The sequence below is a fragment of the Suricata suricatta genome, chromosome 8 (assembly GCF_006229205.1).
Source record: "Suricata suricatta isolate VVHF042 chromosome 8, meerkat_22Aug2017_6uvM2_HiC, whole genome shotgun sequence".
Classification (NCBI taxonomy): Eukaryota; Metazoa; Chordata; class Mammalia; order Carnivora; family Herpestidae; genus Suricata; species Suricata suricatta.
This window is the reverse complement of record NC_043707.1, coordinates 97069034-97091531: the sequence shown is the minus strand read 5'-3', so window position 1 is coordinate 97091531 and position 22498 is coordinate 97069034. Positions and strand designations below refer to the sequence as shown.

Below are 22498 nucleotides of genomic sequence, written 5' to 3'. Positions count from 1 at the left end.
GTCCAAAGGCCACCTCTACACAGGGTGTGTCTTTTCTGACTACATAGTCTTCTTTCTTCACTGTGACTGCTTCTCCAAGCATCCAAGTGCCTGAAGGCAAGTGAGGATGTACTGATCTAACTCCTCAATGAAGCTTGCTTTCTCTTCCCGCCAGGAAAATGGAGGCCTTTCCCTGCTCAGATGGACACTTAGAAGCAGTTTTGTCTTCCAATCCTTTGCCTGCGTATCCGGTAGAAACGTGTAGAATAAAACCAGGCTAAGCTGTTGTTCTCAAACATGTTTATTTGTTAACAGTTATACATGGCGTGTTACAGAAATTAATGGAAAATTTCTAAAAATTTCACTGTTGCTGAATGTATTGTACATAAAGTTAAAAATAATGTGTCCATATATGTTAACAAACTGTCATCTGAGGTAAAGTTAAAGTAGGTCTAGAAATGTACTGAAACAGTCACTTTCTCTTTCTCATCTTTATTAAAAAAATATGTGTCAGAACGCAGAAATTGAAATGAACCAAACCCACAGAGTAAACATTTTTTTTTTAAAAGAAGGTGCCCGGTACATGACAGGATGGGGTCTCAGTAGACACTGGGATGAGGACGGGCTATAAAAAAAGTCTTGCGGCGCGGAAAGATCGTAGAGCTACGGGGCACGGGGACAGAAGGACAGGTGGCATTTCCCTGGTTTCAAAATTTAAAGTGACAAATTTAGTGCTAGTGAGGATGAGGAATTAACAGCTTTCCACACGGATTTTCCATTGGTCTAACCAGAACTGGGCGGACTCTCCAGGGCCTTTTGGTTTTGGCTCCTCGGCTCTTATTTGGAAATTCCACTGTAGTCTTGGGATAGGATACGGTGGTTCCGAACTCACCAACCAGTGCTTGTTAAAAATCAGAATTCTGCCAGTGACAACACAGATGGCAGTTTAAAATCCTGACTTTATTTCCCTCACTGTAATGCATCACATGGGCCTCTTTGTTAAGTTCAGAGCCAGTGACACTTTCGGTCACATTCAGTGAATGATGACAGGTCCACTGGGCTGTCATTTCCTGCTACGAAATGAACTCTGGAAGGTGTAGCTGACATGGAGACACTGGCCAGCGTTTGCTTTGAACGCTTCTCACAAGCTACCCAAAGCATCAATATAATGATGTGGCACTGCAGGGCGAACTCCAGACAGCCATGCGGAGGGAGAAGATATAGCACCACTTGTTAGAATCAGAATCACGGACAACGGAGCAATTTAAGCCATTTCCCGCATGGGAACTACCTATTGTATCAAATCCCCAGAAAACAGAATCGAACTTGTTTTAGGATGACCCTCATGGTTATCACACCTTTCCCATTTTCCCCTCCGTGTGACAGGATTCTTTCATTATAAAATGGATGCGCACTCCTGGAGAAATCATGTGGACCGATAGGTGACAGCTACGGGGGGGGGGGGGGGGGGGGGGTCAATGACCCTTCTCATTTTTCTGGTTCTCTGGACCTTCCACAATAGGATGACATTGACATATATTCTGTAAAGACATTTGGTCAGTTTACCTAACTGGGAGAAAGTTACGTTCCAGTGACCAATCAGTGCAAAATTTGGGCCTTGAGCAGTAACAATTACCTTAATTTTCAATTTTCTCTTTGTGAGCCAAGTATTACCTTCTCTCAAATCACTCTCATTTCTGTTGATGTGAAGAACCAAGGGCCACAGGCCTATTGAAGTCAATCGTATCAATGTGAATTCTACTTTCCAAGTTTCAAAAACAAGTAATGATAGTTAACCCCAAATCCAGTTCACAGCATGGTCCTCTAAAGTTTCCTCCTTAGTGTTAAACCACTAAATTCTACATACTGGCACTGCATGGGAACATCAGGAAAACACACTTGACCTGTAGAACAATTCTCTGTAGGGCAAAAATAGAGAGATTCTTTATGAAAATCATGTGCTAAACGTATGAACCGAACACTGCACTTTTTGTCTCATCAATGTAAAAAAAAGGAAGCCTAAACTCTTCTGTTTCACATACAAACAGTCCAATGATCTCTAAGGGGATGGGTGGGAGTGAAGAGATGGGAGGGAGTTTCAGAATCAGAAGGACAGGCCTTCAAAATGTGAACATTTTTGGGTTTTTTCCACCGAGGGTGGGTTCTCCTGTGGAAAGGCTGGAAGGGACGGTGGGGTCACGTGCTCCCTTCCTGTTCACTAGCTACGGACTGGCCTACTGCTCCCGCCAGCTGTCCCTGAACCCCAGCTTTCTCCCATCTGCTCCACAATAACATCTGGAGAGGAAGCCCCACCCACCCATCAGTCACATCCTGCACTCAATCTGCTACCTTCTCTACAGTGTGATGGCATTATTAAAAAGCATTTTCATTAACATTTATATTTACAAAAAAAAACAACTGGCATTTTTTTCATTAGAACTCCTTAAAGCCATTTCCCTTAAATATTTAAAGAGTTTAATGGTAAGGTTTTTTTTTTAAGTTATAAAATAAAAATCCCATTTGAATTTTCTGATGTACAAAAAGAGATAGAGATGAATCATTGTGATCCCGGAATCAGTTTGTTACTCCGAATATTCATGTCACCATTGTTCCATTAGAGAGTCGGTTTTAAGATCCGAAACCACATTACCAGGATTGAACCAGAATTATTTGGCAAATGACTTTTCTTTGAAAATGGCACGTGGAGAAGACACTTGTCTGCATAGCATCACAGCAGCAAGATATCGGAAAAATAAAAAATATCATTTTATTGTACTTAGAGTTTAGAGCTTCTTAGAAAATCAGATGCATTTTTTGTCTTTCTCATCAATGGGATCCGATGTCCTTTCCTACTCACAGAATGAAGATTCCAACCAAAAGCTGTCTGTCTTCACCAGGGTGCAGAAGAGCTGAAGGGTTGTTTGGGCAACATTCTTTATCATAATCAACCACTTATCTGTCTTGTGATTTTCAAGTTAATTCATTTCATATGAGGCTTTTCTTTTCCAGTTAGATTTCCTCATCCATATCTAGAAAAAGTCAAAAGCAATACAAAAATCTTTACACCCATTAATTTTTAAACATGACAAAGGAAAGGGGACAAAATGGCAGACCAGGCCCTGTGGAATGATGAAAAGACATCATCATACGTCTAAAGGCATAGGGATGAGGATACTTCGTCACGAGGACATCTTGCTCACTTCTAAAAGAAGTCAGTGCCAACCCTGCTGTCATCCTCTGAGGCCTGTAACTCCATGTTTGATGTCTTTACTGTGGTCAACAGCTTGAGAAATAAAAGAATTATAATTTTGCGTACTGGGCCATCTTAAACCCATGCTAATAGAGCTCAGACTATTTGTCGGGTAAGCATTTGCTTGATTTGTGATTTAATGTTGGGTATTATTTTTTATACTTTTGTGATTTTTGTGTTTTGTGCTGCCATAGTTATCTGCCATTGTTGCCAAAAACTCTGAGTTCCCTCTTCCAAATGAGTTATGCTGGGCAGTCAGGAATTTCTTCGTGGGATGAGGTGAGGTGAAAGAATACGAGAGCCTGTCACGATGCCGATTTCCATGCCAGTCTTGAAGCACCTGCCATGAGCCCACATCGATGCTATTTCTTAGGTCTGTTGATCTGCGCATAGAGAGGCTCCAGCTCCTATGGACAGAGGGACAAAGTGAGACCTGCTCTTTTCCAGATAGGTTTCCCGAGGCAGCTTGGGAAGGAGGGTTGGGATTAGAACAGAAAGATGAAAGTTTATGATGGATGACCTTAGGTAATTTTTGGGTTATCTGATCATGATGCATGTCATTTTGATGACTTTTTTAATCATTAAGAATAACTACTCACCCAGGTCTGTTGTTGGTTTTCAAGCTGAAACCGGTTTCCCAGTTAGGGGAAAAGGATGCTGTAGCAGAGAGAGCTGGACAAGCTGATGTGGGCAAGATACTTATCCTTTCTGAGCCTCAGTTTCCCCAACCATTAAATGGTAATAATACTGTTTATCCTACAGGGTTCTTGAGAGAATTTGAGATAATCTAGATATAAAGCATTTAGCATAGTGCTTGGCAGTAAGAGGTCTTCAGAAAATGGGAATAATCATCACGAGATGAATGGAAATTTTTCCAACATAGTTTTCTGAATGTCTACTTGGAACCACTGAAATTCTATTTCAAACTGTCTTTAGTTTCTGCAGGCAGGGAGAGCTGAGCACACTTTTGAGCAAGAGAAATAGCAATTATGTCTTTAGCTCTTCGTTAAGAGCTTCTGGGACTTTTTTCCATTAAATCTCCTGTTTTGGGGTTGGCCAGTCATTTGCCTACACCCAGGGAACTGGCTGTCCTAGACACCCACAGAGATTTTTACCAGTATATGATAAGGCAAACCTTCAGTCCAAAGGTATATTGGAAATGGTGTTTAGCCTTGTTGACACTACTTCTGACTTCATGTTGAGATGGACCAAGGTGCACTGGCCAAGCAGATCAGATCAAGACTCTGGTCTTAGACATACATAGGCCCTTCCTTTACAAGTGAACTTTTGCTGTCACTCTTGGATATCTGTGCCAGAATTAAAAGGAAACAGTGACATCTGAATTATATCATATTTCTATATTAGCCTGACTATTGCCATGTGAGTACAAATCCTTTCTATTTGCTTATTTTCTTAAATCATCAGATTGAACCCATATCCTGTGAGCCCTGGCTATGTGTCTGGTATCATGCTAGGTATCTTTAAGTATGTTGTCTTTTTAACTCATCACAACAGTCTTATAAGGCAGATGTTTTATCTCCTTTGCAAATGGGAAATCACATACAAAGAAGCGAAGCGATTTTTCCATGCTCCTACAGCTAGTGAAGTCTGGAGCATGAGGGTCCAGTGCTTTTTTGAGGCTACTACAACAATTGCCATGAAAGAAAGAAAAGACCAATCCTTCAATCTGCAGTGTTGTACAGTGCTTCAGGGCTTACACAGCACCCTCCTGTCTTATTTTATCTGCCTAACAGTCCTGGGAGTGGCTTTTATTCTTTCCATCTCATTTTGCAGATAAAAGCTGAAGGTCAGAGAAGTGAGGTGATCTCAAGGTCATCGTGCTGCACCTCATGCATTTAAAAGATCATATTGCTTGCTTTTATTGTACAGTGGGAAAGGACTAGGAGATAATTTTGTCCAGATTCATCATCTTCAGGTGAAGAATGTGAAGCTTAGAGAAGGGAGCTTTTGTTTCCTCAGAATCACAAGGTTACTTAGAAACCATGTCCTGAACAGAATCCAGGACTCCTGCTGTCAACTCTTAGATGTCTTCTTCTGGACCTCATTATGTCTGTATTCTTCCAGAGAAAAGCATCTGGCTACCCTTTGAGACCCCCTATTCAGTAACAGAAGAGGATGCCAATTTGTCCCTCAATGCTTTCCACACATGGGGCTTGATACTGCCCTTAAAAACATACAGAATAAGTGTAATCCTTCTCCCAAATGTCTGATGACAGAAAACATGGAAACCCATTATTCCATATCCTACCTCTGGGTTACTGCTTGCCAAGTCCTGTTATTTTACATGTGTGGACCTAGCACAGCAGGTGCTCAATGAGTACATTTGCTGGATTAATGAATGACTATGATACAGTTTCTACTTTCTTCACTGTTCTGTCACTTTGTCCTAAATACACCTCAGTTTGGTTTCGTTCTCTCAAAATCTAATCTAGCAAAATCTATAGCAAGATGATTTGTTATGCACCTAATCTCTTCCCTACCAATGCCTTGAAATGTTTCCAATACCTATTGCAAGGCTAACCATGTAACTTTGCTGTGCTTGTGTTTTGGGGGTGGGTTGGGTGGAGCAAAGGTAGTAGTAGTTAAGTTAAGTACAAGTTCTGGGGGGAAAACCTGTTCTGTCTATGCTGGGGTATAGGATGGATCTTCATCTTTCCTGGGTAGAACTGCCCAGCCCACTCTTCTTTTTGGATACCCTAAGAACCCAGGCCGCCTTGATCTCACCCTACAATTTGCTCTATTCTAATTTTGGAAACTAATTTATTCAATGGAGAATGACACCTAAAAACAGAAGAAGACAGCAGGCTCAGACAGGGTAATTAATGCCACACTGCATTAACTTTCTGCAGCTGAGATAAATATTCACACATCTCCTGCTTGCCGGAATTTAGTTTCAAATACCCATCACAACAGCGGTAAGGACTGCAGTCAACTCTCAATTATCCCCACTAATGAAGGGGAGCAGTGGTGTGGAAAACCCCAAGCAGCAGATAATCCCAAAGTGTGACACTGTGATGCATTATACGTTTTGGCAATAGCTTTACCTTCCCTGTTACAGAATCTTAGACTGTCAGAGCTGGAGGGGAGTAAGAAATCATTTGATCCAGAAATTTCCAACCTGGCTTCTGGCAAGGTCATGATGGAGTCTTCAGGCTATTTTCAATATTCCAAAAGCCTAAATAGAATCATACATTAACATAGAACATCGTTGGTATTTTTTGGGTTTTTTTGGTAGATTTGACCACATCCCTGCCCTCCTTCGAAGGCTCCCCATCACCCACAGGGGCGGGTCAAAGCTTCTTTGCTGGGCACACGAACCCATTTGTCTCATAGTCCATTAGAGCTAATAAATGCCCCTTCCAGATCGTGAATCAGAACCCAACCTTCAGGTCACGTAAATCATGTGTTTTTTTTTTTTTTAAATGTCTTAATACCTCTGCCAGAATGATCTTTCTGAAATGGATTTGGTCATGCCATTCTTCTGCTCAAAACAATCCTCCCGACTCCTTGTTACCCCAAGGAAAATGCAAACCTCTCAGGATGGCACCCTTCCAATATGGCTCCACCTTCTTGTCCAGCCTCATCTATTTCCATTCTTTCTCCTATGCCCCACCTTCTGCTCTTCTTCTGGTCACCCTGGTCACATGACAGGATTTCCCCTTCTCTGAGACTCTGCTCAGGCAGTTTCTTCTGCCATTGGGGCCTCTCTTTGTCCTCCAATGGGACTTCCTACTTTCAGATCCAGTTCCAGTAGAAAGACTTCCTGGACTCGGCAGGTGACAGGGGTCACTCTGCTCCCACTCAGAATTTGGGCATGGTGGAGCTCACTGTGTAAAACATACTAAAAGGTAACATGATGCCATGCAGACAGAGGTCTATATAGGGCATAGCAGAGGTCTAGGACTGGAGGACTCTGCGCAGGTTACTTTACCCCTCTAATTTCCAGTTCCTTCATTAGTAAAATGAGCCTAGAAATCCTCTCTGTGAGAGGTGTGGTGAGTATCGATGGAGAAAACATACATTGATTACCTAGCACAAAGCCTGACACATAGGCGATACCAAAAAGGTTAGGTCCCTCATGTCTGGGTGTGTGATTTTTATCCCTCCTTTGCAGAAGGTAGTTTTAGGCCTCACAATCACTTGTAGGTGGCTTCTCCTTCACAGCACACAGGAGCAACTATAACTCGGCTCTGTTAGGAAATCTAATAATGGTGCTAGACTAGTCCAGGGAAATTGTGCAGAAAGAATGTGGTGTTAAATCTATAGAACCTGGGCACAGGGCCCCATGGATAAGACACTTCCACGTTTGCAGTCTATCCCCAGTATGAATTACGTATTTATGTACAGCAGCCACGGAGAATCACAGAATTAGGGGAATAAGAGCTTACGTTTCCAGAAACATTTAGTCTATAAGGACTTTCTTAGCTCACATATACATGATCTCACTTGGGCTTCACAGTGAGGCTGTACCCTGCATATTCCTATCTCTACTTAGAGTGAAGAAGCAAGCCAAGGAGGAGACCTTGGTAACTTGCCCAAGGTCACTCAGTCAGCACAGGGCAGAGCTGGGATATAACCAGGTTGGTTAATTTGTTTTTTAGCTTTATTTTAATTGCAATAAAATATGTATAGCATAGCATTTGCCATTTGAATCATTTTTAAGTGTCCAATTCAGCGGCATTAATTATGCCCGCAATGTTGCACAAGTCTGTCACCACCCCAAACAGACTGTACCCATTAAGCAGTAACTCCCCATTCTCCCATAGCCCCAACTGCTGGGAACTTCTAATCTGCTCTCCATTTCTGTGAATTCACCTATTCTCATCTTAAAATCAACTTCATTGAGATGTAGTTTGCAGACAATGAAATGTTCTCGTTTTAACTGTACAGTTTGAGGAGTCCAGACAAACATATCCTCCCGTTTGGCCCTCCTCACCACAATCAAGCTACAGAAGTTCCACAACCTTCCCTGTGTCCTTCTCAGTCGACCTCTCACCCCAGCGCCAGCCACCACTGATCTGATTTTGACCACTATCAACAGATTTGTCTTTTCCTAGAGTTTCATGGAAACGGACTTAGGTGTCCTTATGCCCACTGTCCACTACCACGGGCTCCCTCTTGTAGAAGGTCCAAGCAAGAATGGCCCATGGCCTGACACGTCTCGCCTGCAGGGGGAAACTCGGGCCCCAGACTTGAGGGTTGTTTCTCCTGAAGTATGAGGAACAGAGGAGAGCAGCCCAGGGTGTGGTCTCTCATTTCTGTGTCTACTTCCTCACTTCCCCCAGCTGGCCCTACCATTTTGGCTTGAAGTTTCCTATCTTGCCTTATGATGAGCCTTGTTTTGAAGCCACCTAAATTATGCTTAGTCCTCTGCACCCATTTAATTTTTATTATGTTTGTTTTTGGAAACCTTAGCTACATCTACCAAAGATACATCCCTTGGAAAAAATTATCAGTGGAGAGAAGACAGTGCGTGCTGAGAAAGGTCGTGTCAGAGGAGAGGTCAATGCACACCGGGCAGTCGAGCCCGTCTATGCCTGGGGGTGAGATCAACACCTAGCCAAGTCAGGGGTCAGACTGGAGCAGATGTGAGCCAAAGCTTGAGCCCCGTAGCACCACCCTGCTGAGGCAATCACCAGCCTCAACCCTGGGGCCCAGCTCAGTGGGGTTTTACAAATGAAAAAGGTGGTGGTAGCCAGGGAGTGGAAATGAGGCTGAAATAAATAAAGTCCTATCTGAAGACATGAAGAGAATCATTAAAAATGCATGGGTTTTAGAGCCCGAAAGACCCCAGCTATCCTAACTTCCTATATGAACTTAGGGAGGCATTTTATCTGGGCCTCAGTTTCTTCATCTACAAAATGAGGTGTGTAACATCTACCTCAAGGGACTGTAGTAACTAACAAATGAGCTCAGATAACATAAAATAATTTAACAAAGGCTGGGAGTCTTTGAACAAAAAGGAAAATAAAAACCCACAAAGCTTTCTGACCACTTTCAGGCTGCATGTCTGCCTTTCAGGATAGGAAACTTTTTAAAATGCAGTATGGATTTAAAACAAATACCTTAGAGACTGACACTATCCAAATGCACTTGCCTCCTGGGATCTTGGGATGCTGAAACCCACTTGGTGAATCCAGAGACGCAGAATCTGAGTTCCCGGGGGCAGGGGGCAGGTAGTCCAGAAATATTTTGACCAATTCTACATTTCTCCAACAATGATGGACACAAATTATCTGCTTTGCACAAGTACATCATCTTTCTTGACCTTGTCACAAAGTAGATGAAGATGCTGAGGTTGTTAACACCAACCATGAGCAGACGTTCCTGTCCAGAGGAAACTCCTGGTCATCAGGAGAGGGTATTGGATCTCGGGCTCAGAGTCTCCAGGAACCCTAATAAGGTCAGCATATTTAAGGGGCTTCTGTCCTGTCCTTTGTTGGAATAAGGCAGCCTGGGGAAGGGGTCCTATTAGAAGATCTTGTTTGAGGACTGGCTCTTCCATGCCCTGAGTGGGTGACCCAGGCAAGTTATAAGGTCCTAGAATGTCAGCTGGAAGGACATGGGAATCGTTTTACAGAAGAGAAGACCAAAGGGCAGAAATGAAGCGATCTGACCCAAGTCACGCAGCTGGCAAGTCAAAGAGAAGCCGCTAAGCCTCATGTGGTCCTAGCGTGGCTGAGAGCTCCCCAGTTATTTAATCCAGATGTAGATTCAAATCCTAGCCCCATTGTGTGTGAGTCCTGTGATTTCAGCAAGCCATTAACCTGTCTACCTTACCTGTCACGACTGTGAAATGGGAATAATAAAAATACTTAAGAGGGTTCCCATAAGGATTAAATTAGGTGATATTTATGAAATGGTTATAACCACATTAGTAATTTTACAACAGATTTTATTATTAGTAATAAATGAAAGGCATGGTGATTACCTTCTGCAGAGGGATTCTAGAAACAGTGAGTGGGATCTAAATCAGAGGTCAGCAAACCAATTTGGGTGGCTGCCTGTTTTTAATAATTAATTTAAAAAAGTATTTTAAATAAAATATTATTGGAACTCAGCCACATTCGTTCCTTCAGGCAGTATCTCTTGTTGCTTTCTTTCTCTCAGAGTAGAATGGATTCACTGTGACACAGACCTGCCCACAAAGCATAACTGTTTAGAAAGAGTTTGCTGACTTCTGGTCTAAATGATCAAATATTCTACTTGTGCCCACTACTCTAATGGCTGGGACCCATACTGAAATCTTGCTGTGTGGTCTGTTTTTCTCTTTTGACCTGCAGATTCTTGAATCCAGCAGCCTCCTGCATCTCTACTTGACTGTCTCATGGGCATCTCAAGTTGAACTTGAGAGTAAACCCACCCTGTCTCTGCTCAACTATGCTGTCCTGTGTTCCTTAACACAGTGACTGGCACCGCCTAGCTCCCCAAATCAGGAACATGGGGGTTGTCCTTGGCTGTGTTCTTGTTCTCACCTCCCATCTCCCTTCAGTCTTAATGGTCTCTCGATTTCTCTTAAATATTTCTGGGCACCCATCCCATCTTTCCACCCTGGCCGACATGACCCTCAGCAGGGCCCCTCCCATCTTTGGACGCATGAGTCCAATACCTTGGGGTTGGACTTGCCTCTGACTGTTAATGTCCAAGAAATGGACAGATTATTTTATGTTTTATATGGTTCTTTGGTTTAAGGCTGTTGTTTCATTGGATTTAAAAGCAGAATAATAACAATCATTCCAAATACATGTATTTCACTTACAAGGTGACAAAGCACTTTCATGGTGATAAGATTACTGACTCTGGGGAAGCCGGGGAAGGAGATGTTGTAACTAATTATCCATATTTATTCATGTGAGGGACCAGAGTACAAAGGGGTTACGCACTTGCCTAAGGTCACCTCCTTTGAAACCAGAATCCAGACCTAAGTCCCTGACTCTATGTACTTCTTCCTTTCTTTTTTACAAAGATTTTTTTTTTTTTTAAAGATTCTTCCACCAAAAGCATCTGAAGTTCTGCTTTCTTTTCCCTTGAACACTAGAAATCCGTCAGGTAACATTTTATATGTCTTGGATTCCCACTACGAAGATCAGTATTAAAAACGTGACAACGACTTATTATTTATGGCAATATCTATTGTTACGAAGGGAGACAGACCAAACAATTCCCCACTGTTACAGATGCTGCTTTACCTTGACAGCTGGGAACGTCTGATAGGCAGTTTATTTACTTAGCAATTTAACCAAATACATGTTTTCATTTTTCCTTCATCTCCTCAAAAACTAACATTTCGCCCTTAAAATTGCTCCAGCAACATATCAGTGATGTATAAATTGCCTGCCATTCCCACACTAGCCATTACAATATTATTTAGGTTCTTTTTTTTTTTTTTTGCCTTTGTTGACCCAGTCTTTCAAAGACACGTGATTCTCCCAGACGGAAGGGTAAGGGGAAAAGTGAAATAATTGAAGATATTTCCTTTTATTGCTAAAACAGAAATGCTAGTTGAGATTGGTACTTAAGCTTCCGCCTGTGAGGACTGAGTCCGTCTGTTCCCTCTTACTAGGGTGTGACCGTGTGATACGGCTGTCACTTATTAACAGATGTTACCCCCACCTACCAAGAATGGTGTGGGTATTTCTAATCAAAAGCAGCTGGAGATAAAATGCAAGGAGGATAAAAAGAACAAGACTCATGCTTTCCAGCTGTACAAAGACAGAGGAGAAAAGAGAGCCATGGCTGTAACTTTCTCTTCCTAGTGTCCCTTCTCCAGATGTCTGGAAAGGCACTAAGAGACTGCAGTCAGGAGATTTCTAGTTGGGTGGATAAATAGATGTAACAGAGCAGAAAGATAAAATATGGCTTGTGTTGCTGTTGGTGGAGGGACCCAGAAAGGCTCGTGTGGACTTCTCCTGTGGGCGTCTTGGGGGAGATGTCTGCAAGACTGGCATCGGCCTCTTGGCTTGGGACTCTCAACAGGCAATTGTGATAATGCCAAGCGAAGTGTTCAAAGGGAGAAAACGGTTTCATTGAAGATTACAGTCCAGTCCTTCAGGGGTTGGGATATATTTGTTATAATTTATGTGTGAATCTAAGACTGCACATTTTTTGGAAGTGAGAGGTGTCTTGTGAGCCCCTAGCTGGCTGGCATCATTCTGATTATGGGACTGGGCAAGCCAGAGAGCTAAGAAATTGCATTTTCCTGTTTCTATTTTTTTTTCCCAAAAATGGCTTTGAGGCATATTGAAAATTAATTATCTGAAGACAGGAAGTACATAGTAAAACTTCCCAGCCAATGGCCTGGGTCCTTATGGTATAATTTATTCAATATGAGAGCATATTGTGTAAAAACTAAGGTACTGGGGAACATTTATTGAGCACATATGATGAGGGATGGTGATGAGAGCTATGGGTTGTTTTCTGTGTGTCAGACGCTGTGCCAGGAGCTCCACATAGCTCACCTCATCTCACTCAAACAACAACCCTTTGAGGAAAACAATATTTTTATCCTTATTTTAAAAAATAAGGTAGAGAATTATTATGAAATTTCATAACTTAGAAATAATTCTAAACTTAATCTTGCTCCAGAGCCCAGAGTTTTAAGCTGAGTTTTGAGCTGAGTACTAATGTCTGTCTCCATACTAGAGGCTGAAATACTATCTCAGTTAACCTACTCAATAATATAAGCCCCTTCTAGCAGATGAAGAAACCAAGACTCCAAAGAATTATGGTTCTTGCCCAAGATTTCCTGCTACTAAGTAGCTTGGGCTAGAATTTGAATTCAAGTTCCAAATTCTGAGCTCTTTCTGCTATCCCATGCTCCGTCCATTTACAACTCAGCCATGGCTTGGGGTTTGGATGGAGCATCAAACATGGGATAGACTAAAGCCCCAAGACACGGTTCAGCTTGTTTGATTGTCTCAAGCTGAGCAGGCTCATGAAGATGAGCATTTGATACATTGATCTGCAAATGGTGTAAGTCATCTTTGTTTTCTAGAAGAACTTCAATTTTAGGATGATGTTAGCTGTTATACTGATGAATGGCTCTTGTCACCTCTGGCTCATTCATCAAAATTTTCAAGACAAGGTTGAGCACGTGAAATAAAACATATACAAGGGGGTAGAAAACCTCTTGGGGAGTCTTTCCGAGGCATTCACCCATAATCCTCAGCTCTCTTCTTTCCTGGGACATTGACTTTGCTTTAAACTCACCAGCTTCCCAAAGAACCTTGCAAGACTGAATTTTTAGATGGGTATTTTGCATGGCATATATGTTATTAGATGCCACTGTACTGCTAGGAAATGTGGCAAAATATACAGCATGTTGAGTTCTTTAGTCATAAAATCTACTAACAAAATGCACTTTCCAAACACTGTATTAGCTTTCAATAACTGTCAAAATAACTTACATGTGAACTGAGAAGGATTTCAAGCCTCAGCATCCAGTTATGAATGGTGAAAACGATTTACCATTTTAATGGTTCTGACCACACTGTTCATGACTAAAAGAAGCAGCTCTGTGGGTACAGCCTTGCAGTCCTACACATTTATGGAAAACTAGGAAAGTATCTGAAAATTGAACACATTTGTCAAGAAGTGACCTTAGAAACCACGTCTGGGCAACGAGGTGTACTTCTGTCTCCCAAGAAGGTTTGCTTCATCAGCTCTTCTTTCTTTGGATCAAATCAGATGTATTGAAATTCAAGTGCCAGAAGCTACTTCTAGTAAATGTAAGTACACTTCTCTCAAAGTAGCTGCTGATGGAATCTGAAGAGGTTCAGTGGCAAACCATATGCTGTAGCACAGGTGCAAACAGCAGCACCTCAAGCGAATGCTACGTGTCTTTGGACTTTGAATTTCACCTTTACGTTAGTAGGGGTGAGGGGGTCCCTTCTGGCTACACTGAATGGGTGACTGTGAGCTTACATCTCTATCAATCTCATTCCAAGCATGGCTTGGTCTCGCTTCTTAGCCTGGCTTCATGGGATGTTTGGTTGGTGACTCATTTAGGTCTGTGGAGTACAGGCAGATGTAGGGACACTTTGCTTTAAAGATTAAAGTCTTTGGATCCCACTGCAGTGAGAAATTACCAGGGCGGGTGGGATGAGTCCATCTTGGAATGTTGATGCTTTCAGAAACTGAATATGCTTTAAGTAATATTGACCATGCCTCATTCTATCACCACCATCCACTCAGAACATATCATTAATAAAAGAACGGGACCAACACCCACTCCTCAGCCCTACCTAGCAGTATTTTTCAAAGGTCATGCATCCATGAGGAGAAACAAGATGGCAAATAGACACCAAGCAAGGGGAAATGGGGCAAGCATCAGTAATACACTCAGGCAAGGAGAGAGACGAGACAAACATCAGAAATACACTCAGGCAAGGAGAGATGGGGCAAGCATCAGAAATACATTCAGGCAAGGAGAGATGGGACAAACATCAGGGATGGGACTTCAGAAATGAAGAACAAGCAAAAGGGAAAGCCGATAGCTTACGGGTGAAGGAGATAAAAAACAACAGATACCTACCCAGACCTGTGCTATCTAGCTACCGGCCTGTGGACTTATATTATCACCACTGGGCTCCCCAAATGGATCACTGTTGGATGAGGCCTGTGATCCATCAGGCTAGAACACAAGAAGATAACACTTTTTTTTTTTCCTTTTCAACAACTGAAGGCATTAGACAGCTGGGCAAATTTTCATGCACACAAATAATCAGATATTTTCAAGGAGGCACAAGTATAGTTAGAGGGTGCCAGACCCACAAACTCGGGCCTCATGGGAAGGACTTCATGAAAGGAACACGGTTTTGAGCTGCTCATCTGAACATGAAAGAAAGCCCCTCTAGCACCCCGCCTAGAACTTGAGAGTCTATGCAGGGTTCCTCACCCACTTAGTCTTAAGGAACAACAAAACTAGAAAGAACAAGTTGGTCACTTACGGCTTCTTGCTCTTCGCTTTTGCTGGGACTTTCAAAGCCTTCCTCAAAGATGTCATCGGCGGTCGGATCGCTGGCGTGGGATGCAGAGGATTTGGCTGGAGAGCTCTGTCTAGGGGCTGGGGTTGGAGCTACACAGAGACCACGCACAGAGAGGGAACATCATTAAACATCTGGCTGTGACCATTTACATCCCACAGAGACCTCAGGGAGCTGGTTTTACGACAAATCCAACACTCTGCTTTCTAACCTAAGTCAGGTCAGCTGGACAGCTGAAGGTCTCCTCTCTACATATTCATCCTGTCCCACTCACACACCTGGTGATCAGGAAGGAGCAGGTGCATATGGGTGGGTCTTGGAGTGAGCCTCAAGGAATGGTCCCTGGCTCAGCTGCACTGGCACTTCTGGGAACTTGCCAGAAATGCACATTCTTGGCCCCCCCACCCCAGACCTACTGGCTCAGACACTCAGCATTTCTACACACTCTAGTTGAGAACCAAAGAACAAATTTTTCTTTCTTCTTTCTTTTTTTTTTAAACTTTTTAAAAAATGTTTTATTGACTTTTGATACAGAGAGAGACAGAACATGAGAGGGGGAGGGGCAGAGAAAGAAGGAGACACAGAACTGGAAGCAGGCTCCAGGCCCTGAGCTAGCTGTCAGCCTGATGCAGGGCTCGAACCCACGAACGTGAGATCTGACCTGGGCCGAAGTCGGAGGCTTAACCGACTGAGCCACCCAGGCGCCCCTCTTCTCTCTTTTTTAACATCATGCATTTATTTCAGTAAGAATAAACAGACCAGAGGATGGTGATGGGCATGTACTGAGTGACCTCTATGTGACAGATGCTGTCAGAAGCTTCACAGACAGTATCTCCAACCCTCACGAAGCCTCTTTGAGGTCGGAATTACCCCAATTTTACAGACAAGGGAAGTGAAGTTGCTAAATTGCTCAAGGCCACATAGGTGGTGAGTGGGAGACCCTTACATGTGACAGGTATTTGAACATGTGTTGAATGAAGAGAGCCTCAGTGATGTGGGAAAATGGATGTGGCTGGTGGCAAGTTGGCAACCGGCACTATTTCTCATTTTGCATAAGGATCTGCATCTTCTGTCCCGGCCTTCCCACATGGTCCTCATCTCACTTGTTCCAGAGGCTACAGCAAATATGCCATTTGAAGCTATTCTTTTTTCAATGATTTCTAATTTGGCATTGAAAACACTAGTCACTGGCTCAGCCCCAAGTAAGGAGGTAGGATGGCTTGATTTAGTAGCTAAATCCAAGCGCCACTGATAAGGCCTCCCTGCCAAACTGCCCAGAATTGACAAAATCTGGCTGCTTATCAAATAGTAAGTGATTCTAAAACTTGGTGAGTACCTTTTGCCTTGATGGGTCTATATTTAGAATAATGATGCTATATATTCTGGGCCAGCAAGCTGGGCACTGTGCTGGGCATTTTGTGTTCACGGTGTTCTCTAATGTGAATGCTGCAAACTGCTGTTGTATTGACTGTTCTTTTCTTATGAAGAAACTTCAGCTCAGAGAGGGGAAGTGACTTTCTCAGGGTTAACAGAGCCATGAAATAGAAGTGCTGGGATTTCATACAGGTCGGTCTACACTGTCCAGTCTACACTGTCCAGTAAACTGTGTGCTCTATTTCTTTCTTTCCTTTTTAATGTTTGTTTTATTTTAAGAGAAAGAGACAGAGCGTGAATGGGGGCAGGTCAGAGAGAGGGAGACACAGAATCCAAAGCAGACTCCAGGCTCTGAGCTGTAAGCAGAGCCCGACGCAAAACCTGAACTCACAAATGACCAGGTTATGACCTGAGCTGAAGTCAGACTGTGTGCTCTATCTCTAGTCAAGGTTTACTTTCCGTCCGACTGATCCTCCACTCGAAACATTCTGAAGGTGATGCTTCTGGATAAGTGGATATAAAGACTGGCTTCTCTCTTCTTTGGAATAAAACATTATATATATATATATATTTTTTTAATTTAAAAGGAAATCTGTTTTGTTTTGTGAGATGTTTATGGAACACACTAGTTCTAGTGGGCTTAAGTGAGATAAGCAATCTGGAAACACCCTGATGTGTGAGAGCTGTTTAATAAATGTGAGTGTAACTGGTTTCTGAATTGTGTTGAAGTGGCCTACTGCTTACTAAAGGCTGGGAACCCAGGCTGAGCGGCTGAGGGGTAGACTGCTCCCATTCACCAGATGAACTTAATTGGAAACATAATTAGGCATTTATTGATGTGTCTTAGCCTTTGGAAGTTTTCTAGAATACCTCGATAATCTATGAGAGTGGTTCTAAATTCGGGACAGTTTAAATCCTGAAGGATATTTGATGATATGTCAGGTCATTTTTGACTGTGACGACTGGGGGTGGGGGGAGATGGGTGCTTCTGGAATCTAAAGGGTGGAGGGCAGGGATATAGCTAAATGTGCTTCGAGCACAGTACAGACCCCACAACACAGAATTATCTGCCCCAAAATACTAACAGAGCCATGGTTGCAGCACCTTGCTCTAAAACACAACAGTCAATGAGTGGCCTTTGTTTTTTGTTCATTTCAATCTCTATGACCTTTCCCATGGGGTAGATGTCTCCCATGGGCTAGATGCTATGCTAGCATTATGAGACATGTACGGATGATTAGGACACATTTCCTGTCCTCAAAGAACTGAAACTTATTTTTTGCTGGTACACAAGCCCATTGAAAGAGAGCAATGGCTCTCATCAAGAGATGCCTGCTTACTTATGCACGGCTCTCATTCTTTGACCATTTCATTTTCTATTCATTATTCTTCATTGAAACCCTATGAGTTAGAGTTTACAGTGATGCCCCTGCTAAGGAGATCATATGGCCTGAGTGGAAGTGTGTTGTTTATATGCATAGAAGGCATTCCTTTTCAGAACAGTCTTCTGAACCTGGCTGAAATTATACTACCTAATTATGTTAACATTAGATTTTTTTTTTTGACAATTCATGATATTGGCCAAGGAGTGACCTATATCATCTGTGACAGTAATAAAAACACCAAACCCCTTGTTCTATGAGACTTTTCTTTTCCCTTAGCAACTGTCAAGGCACGAGCTGAATCGCCAGACACCTCTCTGAATGGTGTTGACCAAGCATATCCATGCTCAAGTGTGCCTGGGTTCTGACTGGCTGCATGGTCGTGGTTTTCTGGATGCTTGCAGCAGAAAACTGAGCTGGGACAGAATCACTGAGTGCCTGAACTAGGAGGCGCATGGCTCATCTAAGCCAACCCACATATTTTACCCATGATACAGCTGAGGTGAGGAAGAAAAGCCATCCGTTTGCCCAAAGACGCAGCTTATGGTAGAAGAGCCAAGGTTGGAACCCTGGTCAAGATTCTGCACAAAACCACTCAATATGTAACAACAGTGGTAAGAAGACTTTAAACTCTATGAGGTATACAATGTTTCAGTTCCTGGAGCACTGAGTCCTTTTAATATCCCTTAGCCTAAGAGAAACAAGGAAAATGAGGTTCACAAGACATAAAATGACTTGCCCACAGGCACAAAAATACAAAATGACCAACCCACTCTTTGGTTCCCAGACTAGAGCTTTCTGCCACACTATCATTTTTTTCTTTTTCCCTACCCAGAGCCTTAAGCCCAAATCTTGTTTCTCCTATACTAGTTGGATGAGACCTTGCAGATGCTCTTTCTCTCCCCTAGGTTTTCTCTTGATCTTAATTTTCTATTCTAATTTTTTATCACTGTTCTCCAAACTTTTGCGGTTGACATTCACCCTGCATTTTCATTTCAGGAATCGATGTGTCATAAACAGGGATCACGAATGAACGAATGCGAGCGAATAAACAAAAATGTGAGCAGCAGAGTGACATGTGGAAAAGCAACAGGTTTGTAGTCGATGCTACCCTTCTGCCTACTCTCCTGTCTTTGAACTTCACTTTCATTATTGGACAAACAGGTCTAACAAAACCTGTAGTAAGCAGTTATGAGTATAAAAGTCATCAAAATAATGCATACAAAGTATGTATGTATCTTATAATTGGTACCTCATAGTTGGTAGCTACTATTAGTAGTAGTAGTAGTAGTAGTAATATAAACAAAGAAGCCTCCTGCATGTGAACCAAGAGGAGTTCTCTGACTCCAGAATCAAGGCATCGCTCTCATTGGGTTCATATCTCCAAAGAAGGGCACTCACGTGAGTTGGTTGATGGCGTAGTAGAAGTCACAGGGGTCAAATTCAACTGGGAGATGTCAAAGTCATCACAGTCATCTGTATCCTGTGCCACCCCGACTTTGTTGAAGTAACTGGAGAAGGCCTCTGAGGTACAGGTGAGGGAGGGTTGGTCGGGTTTGCGGGAGGGCACGGGTGGAGGCTGGGCCATCTGGAAATCTTTAAACATTTCTTTCCCCATTTTCTGCCTGGGCTTCTCGGTCTGTGGACTTGACCTGGTGGAGTCACCCGTGGTTGGGACGGTCGCAAGTGGGGTGAGGGGACCTTGGAACATGGCGGCTGGCAAAGGCATAACAGTTTGTGTGGGCATGAAGGCGGCTGGCGGAAACTGCCCGGCCACAGTTGGCCAGGGCTGCTGAGTGGCAGGGAAGAGACCCGGCTGGCCCCATGCGATGGGCTGAGCCCCCGGCATCACCTGAGCGACTGGTGGCTGGGCACCCATGGCGATCTGCTGTTGGACGAGGGGCTGCTGGCCCCAGAAGGATGGGAGGACGGCGCCCATTGCAACATAACCTGGAAGGGCGAACAGGAACAGTCAAGCACCCTGGGAAAGAACAATTCATGGACTCAAGGGATAAGCAGAAAGATAACTGAGCAACTAGTCAGGCTATGTGCTAGGGACTGAGGACACAAAGATGAGTGAGACAGAAGTCCCTGCTCTCAGGGAGTGCTCCTTCTACAGCAATGGTCATGGGAAACCTCTCTGAGGAGGTGATTTCTAAGTGGACACCAGAATGCAGTGAGGGAGCAGGCCAGGCTGACATCTGGGGATAATGATAATACTGCTATAATTGTTAAAGGTTTTTGACACCAGAGCCTGCAGAGCCGGTGTCTCACCGAGGAAAAGGCAGAGGACTGGAAATCAGGCACAGCAGGGTTTGAGCCTTGCCTCCCCTTCTTACTGGGCCTGGGGCATTCCCAATCACTCCGGTTCTCTAAGCTAAAGTCAGGCTCCTTGTTGGAAAGCCAGGTAGTAAGATCTTCCTTCCAAGCATCGAAGCCATGTGCCAAGGGAAGAAGGACCAGAGTGTCGGGGTTTGTAAGGCATAGGTGAAAACTCGGGCTGCCACTTCTCGTCTCTGCAATTTAGGGAGAGCTCACAAGCTCTCTAGAGCTCTGTCTCCTCATCTGAAATAGGGGCATTAAATACCTTCTGTAACACAGGCGTGGTTTACAGATAAATGGAGAGGATGTATTTGAGGTGAAGTGCTGCACCTGACACAGAGTGAGCTTTCAGTAAATGTTAGCAATTGGTAGGATTTGAATCAGACAAAGCCTTTAAAGTACTTAATACCTTGCTTGATATATAGCAGCCATGCGATGAATGGTAGCTACAGGTATTATTATACATTATTTCTGTATTTACTATAATGATGCCAGTGTTAGGTGACTGTCTACTGGGGAGCACCCCATACAGTGGCATATGTTGGGTACTGCAAAACTCCAGGGGGTCTACTCACATAAACTACCCTGAGAACTGTTGGCTGTACTAATGCCTTTCAGGTGAGATATAATAACCATTTTAAAAAGAGCAAAAGTGACATTTTTCACATTAACAACAGTAACACAAATCACTTTCATCTATGAAATGCCTATAACATTCAAGGTACAGCATGAAATGCTTTACATCTTCACAAAATCCCTGCAGGGAGGTATCTATTTTAGGGATAAGGAAATTGGTGCTCAGAGAGGGAAAGTACTGTGCTTGGGGGCACACAGCCAGCATTCAGTGGGATTGGGATCTGAACTGAAGTCATCCATCCCCAAAGCTAGTTTTCTTCCCTCTGTACCACACTGCCCCACCCAGATGGCCAAGGCCAATTTCAGATCTTCACAGAGTCAGTACACCTGATACAGATACCCGGTGTTTCAGCAAAGTGTGGGTGGGCCCAGAGAAACTCCCACGTGCTTCCAGTGGTCCCTGCCCTTCTCAGGGGACCCAGGGGCCCTGTGCATGTGCAGGAGACAGATGACCAGGCCAAGCGGAGTAGAAGACAGAGAAGCAGACTTGGCATGACTTGTCAAAACCAGTCTTTTCATGGCTGTCAGGAGGAGTTTGCCTAGTGTGCAGCAGTGAGGCCAAGGAAGGAGTGGGTATAGGGTATCCTAGAAATTTCCAAAGGGAAGGCAAGCCCTATGGTGCTGGTTGGGTCATGGGTGATGTCAGTGACTCTGGGGAGCCCAAAGAAATCATGTGCAGAGCGCCTCACTCATGCTCCAGCCTCAGAGCCCCTGCCCTTCAATGGACAGGTAAGGAATGTGGACAACATTGAAAATCTAGCCATTTCCTTGCAAGGAGAGGATGTTCCAGAGAGTCAGAGACAGGACACATAGGCTTCTTGCTGATTTGTCCAGCAGTGTGAAAAGCCTTTATGGGGCATCAAGAGGCACAATAGACAATATCCTTTTGAGAACACCTGAGCCCTAGTACACCGAATGAAGAGGGGTGAAGAGGCACCGATGTGGACATTCCAAACCTGACAGTTGCTTACGTTGACTTTCACCTCACTTATCACATAATAAGGCCCTGGCTTGAGCCCACCAACAGACTAAGAATTCTGCCACTGCTTTTCTTATTTTCTGATTTACCTTGGGGGGCCCAGCAGTTCTCAGCTGGGAGTGCTGCCATCTCTTAGGGGATGAGCAGGAGATTAGTGGGGCATGTTCTGGTTGTCCGGATAACTTGCTAGAAGGAGACACTAGCAGTATTTAAGAAGCAGTGAGCACGGATACAGATACCCTATGGCGTCTGAGACCAACGGGCTCAACAGTTACCCAGTAGTGTGTCTTTTGATTGAGTATGGGCTGGACTTTCAATTCCATACAAATTCAAAGTTTCTTTGCATAGTTTTCATACCCTCAGTTTTCCAGGAATGTAACAAGAGGATGTTCTGAGGGTAGACTATATTCTGTTTTGTTTGAAACACTGTTAAGAGTTGCTCACCATTTGGGAAAGCTATGGTCCTGCCATGGTGTTTAAGACAATACCACGTCTGTGCATCTGTCTGATCCTACAGTGACTGTCTTTCTAGGTATGCACTCCAGAGCACCTAGTGGGATGTCTAGGGTGC

The 22498-nt window shown here is 43.5% G+C and overlaps 1 protein-coding gene across 1 annotated transcript in view; it reads right to left on the bottom strand.

The window, feature by feature from the left end:
- Window positions 1-257: 257 nt before the first annotated feature.
- DAB1 (DAB adaptor protein 1) overlaps window positions 258-22498 on the bottom strand; it is a 350013-nt gene continuing 327772 nt past the window's right edge. The window contains exons 15-18 of the mRNA XM_029948917.1: window positions 19392-19940; window positions 15199-15326; window positions 14784-14882; window positions 258-3636 (exon numbers count right to left, since the gene is read on the bottom strand). Coding sequence (XP_029804777.1) covers window positions 14799-14882; window positions 15199-15326; window positions 19392-19940 — 761 coding nt within the window. The 3' untranslated portion in view covers window positions 258-3636; window positions 14784-14798. The remainder of the gene's footprint in view (window positions 3637-14783; window positions 14883-15198; window positions 15327-19391; window positions 19941-22498) is intronic.